This window comes from Tupaia chinensis, unplaced genomic scaffold (assembly GCF_000334495.1).
Source record: "Tupaia chinensis unplaced genomic scaffold, TupChi_1.0 Scaffold145148_1, whole genome shotgun sequence".
NCBI lineage: Eukaryota > Metazoa > Chordata > Mammalia > Scandentia > Tupaiidae > Tupaia > Tupaia belangeri.
Window position 1 is genome coordinate 783,764 of NW_006205008.1, and position 2,085 is coordinate 785,848.

Sequence of the window (2,085 nt, forward strand, 5' to 3'; positions counted from 1 at the left end):
GCGGGCTGGCGTGCCGCCCGCCCGGGCGCCCAAACAATAAACAATTCCCCCTGGTGCGGGCAGGGGGTTTTCGCCGGCCACAGCAAGGATCTAGGTGTATGCTGGCAAATATCTTTATCAATTGGGAGGGGAGGGAAGGGAAGGGAGGGGGCCCGAGGTGGGGGTGAGCGGGCGCGGCGGCGGGCGCAGGGTCTCTTACCTTCCACCCACAGCTCCTCCACGTTGGTCTCGAGATTAGCTGCCTTTAATCCTACAGCGAAGGCCCCAAATATGAGGAGGCCCACAACCAAGAACTTGCCGCAGTTTTTTTGAATGTAACAACCCAGTTTAAATAAGAGTCTCTGAAACTTCGCTCTCAGCCACAGCGGCGCTTTCCGGCCAGTAGCCTTCCCGTGGGGACGAAGCAGAAGGGAGGAGTGAGCGCCGGGGAGTCGTGGCCCGCGCGCCCACGCCTGCTCGCGCGCACCCGCCCGGGGATCCCCCCATCAGCGGTGGGGGCGCAGGCGGCCGCGGCGCTGGGATTCGCCCTCCGGGTTGGAACCCTGGCGGGCCGGAGAGTTGCGAACGGCGTGGGGGGACTGGGTCAGAAAGCGAAGTCGAACTGCAGCGTGGGAGCTGCATCTTGGGGACATGCCGGGGACCCCACTCTTGGCCTGTGTGTGCGTGTGTGAGCGATTTGGGACCCTGGGGAGAAGGGCTGCCTCGGAGAAACCGAGGCAAAGAGAAGTCCAGACCTGGGAAGGAAGGGGCTGTATCACCCACAGCAACAGAGCCCAACATTTAAGAACCGGCAAACCACCTCCTCCTTTCCCGTCAGTCCTGCCCCATCCATCACCAGTCTCGGGGCACCCCAGCGGGAATGGGTGCTAAGGTCCCCAACGCCCTTTGCTAACGTGTATTGAAGGTCCCCCCACCCGGACCTCAGCCCGGAGTGGTAGGTAGTAAACGGGGCTCCACGTGGTGAGCGCGGCCGCCGGGCTCACTCCGGTTGCATTTCCATAGCGCTGGGAGACGCCTTGTGAGCTGAATTAGGGAGTGGGGCAGCCATCTGCAACTTACGACAATATTTGTGATCCAACTTACGACAATATTTGTGCTGGGAAGAGGGCAGCCACATGGATCTTTCCCTCATCTCCCTTCCCTTCTGGTTAAACATAAAAAACAGCCAAGTGCACAGGGGAAGGGCCCAGGCCGGCGCAGGCGGGGGTCTTGGCTGGGCGCAAGGCTGCTCCCGGCGGCGGCGTTTCCCCAGCGCTGGCCACGGCCCCGGCGGGCCCCGGTCTAGGTGCTCGCCTTTCCCGGATTCCACACATTTCAGCAAGCCTCGTAAACACAATGAACCCGGCCGCTCCACAGACCCGCAGAGCAGATTTAAGGTGGCAATTTGTTTACAACGCGCCCTCCCCACCCAAGGCTATGAAGAGGGCCGGCTCTAAAACTGCAGAAAAGGGGGGATGACTTCTTCCGAATATCATTATTGAGGGAGTAGGTATTTCATGCTCAACAAAAGCAAAACCGGCTGCCAAAAAAGGAAACCACCTTTATTTCGGCTCCCTCCCCCCTTCCTCTCTCCGCCTCTCTCCACTCCGCCTCCCCCTCCAAGAAGTTAAGAAATGTGGCAGTCTTACAGGGGTTTAGGCTGCTAATAGGGGCAGGGGCGCGGGAAGAGGGAGCTCCCGGGCAGGGGGCGCGGGCCAGGGCAGTGCGGCGGCCGCCCTCGAGGTGGTCCACTGTGGGCTGCTTTCCAGTGCTCCGGAAAAAGCACGCCGGGGAGGCGTGTGTACACACACACACACACATACACACACACACCTCCACCCCCTGCGGACCTCAGACAGCCCTTTCCTCCCAGGACCGGAGGGAGGGTTTGAATTTTCAATCCCCACTTGTCTGCTGCTTTTCCTGGAGAGGGGTGTGTGTGTGTGTGTGTGTGTGTGTGTGTGTGTGTGTGTGTGGCGCGAGGGCGATCCCAAAGAGGAAGAGGAGGGAAAAGAGAGTGGGAGGAGAGGAAAGAGTCTGAAATGCACCTTGGAAATCTGCTCCAGAGCGAAGGCGGCGTCGCAATAGCTGGGCCGATGCAGATAG

General features: G+C 60.5%; 1 protein-coding gene across 2 annotated transcripts in view; it reads right to left on the bottom strand.

Moving 5' to 3' along the window:
• Window positions 1-2,085, bottom strand: part of PTCH1 (patched 1) — an 82,373-nt gene that overhangs the window by 71,003 nt on the left and 9,285 nt on the right. For both annotated transcript variants that reach the window (XM_006167822.2, XM_027768004.1), the window contains one exon: window positions 200-392. In XM_006167822.2, the coding sequence (XP_006167884.1) occupies window positions 200-392 (193 nt within the window). Of the gene's footprint in view, window positions 1-199; window positions 393-2,085 lie in introns of those variants that run through there.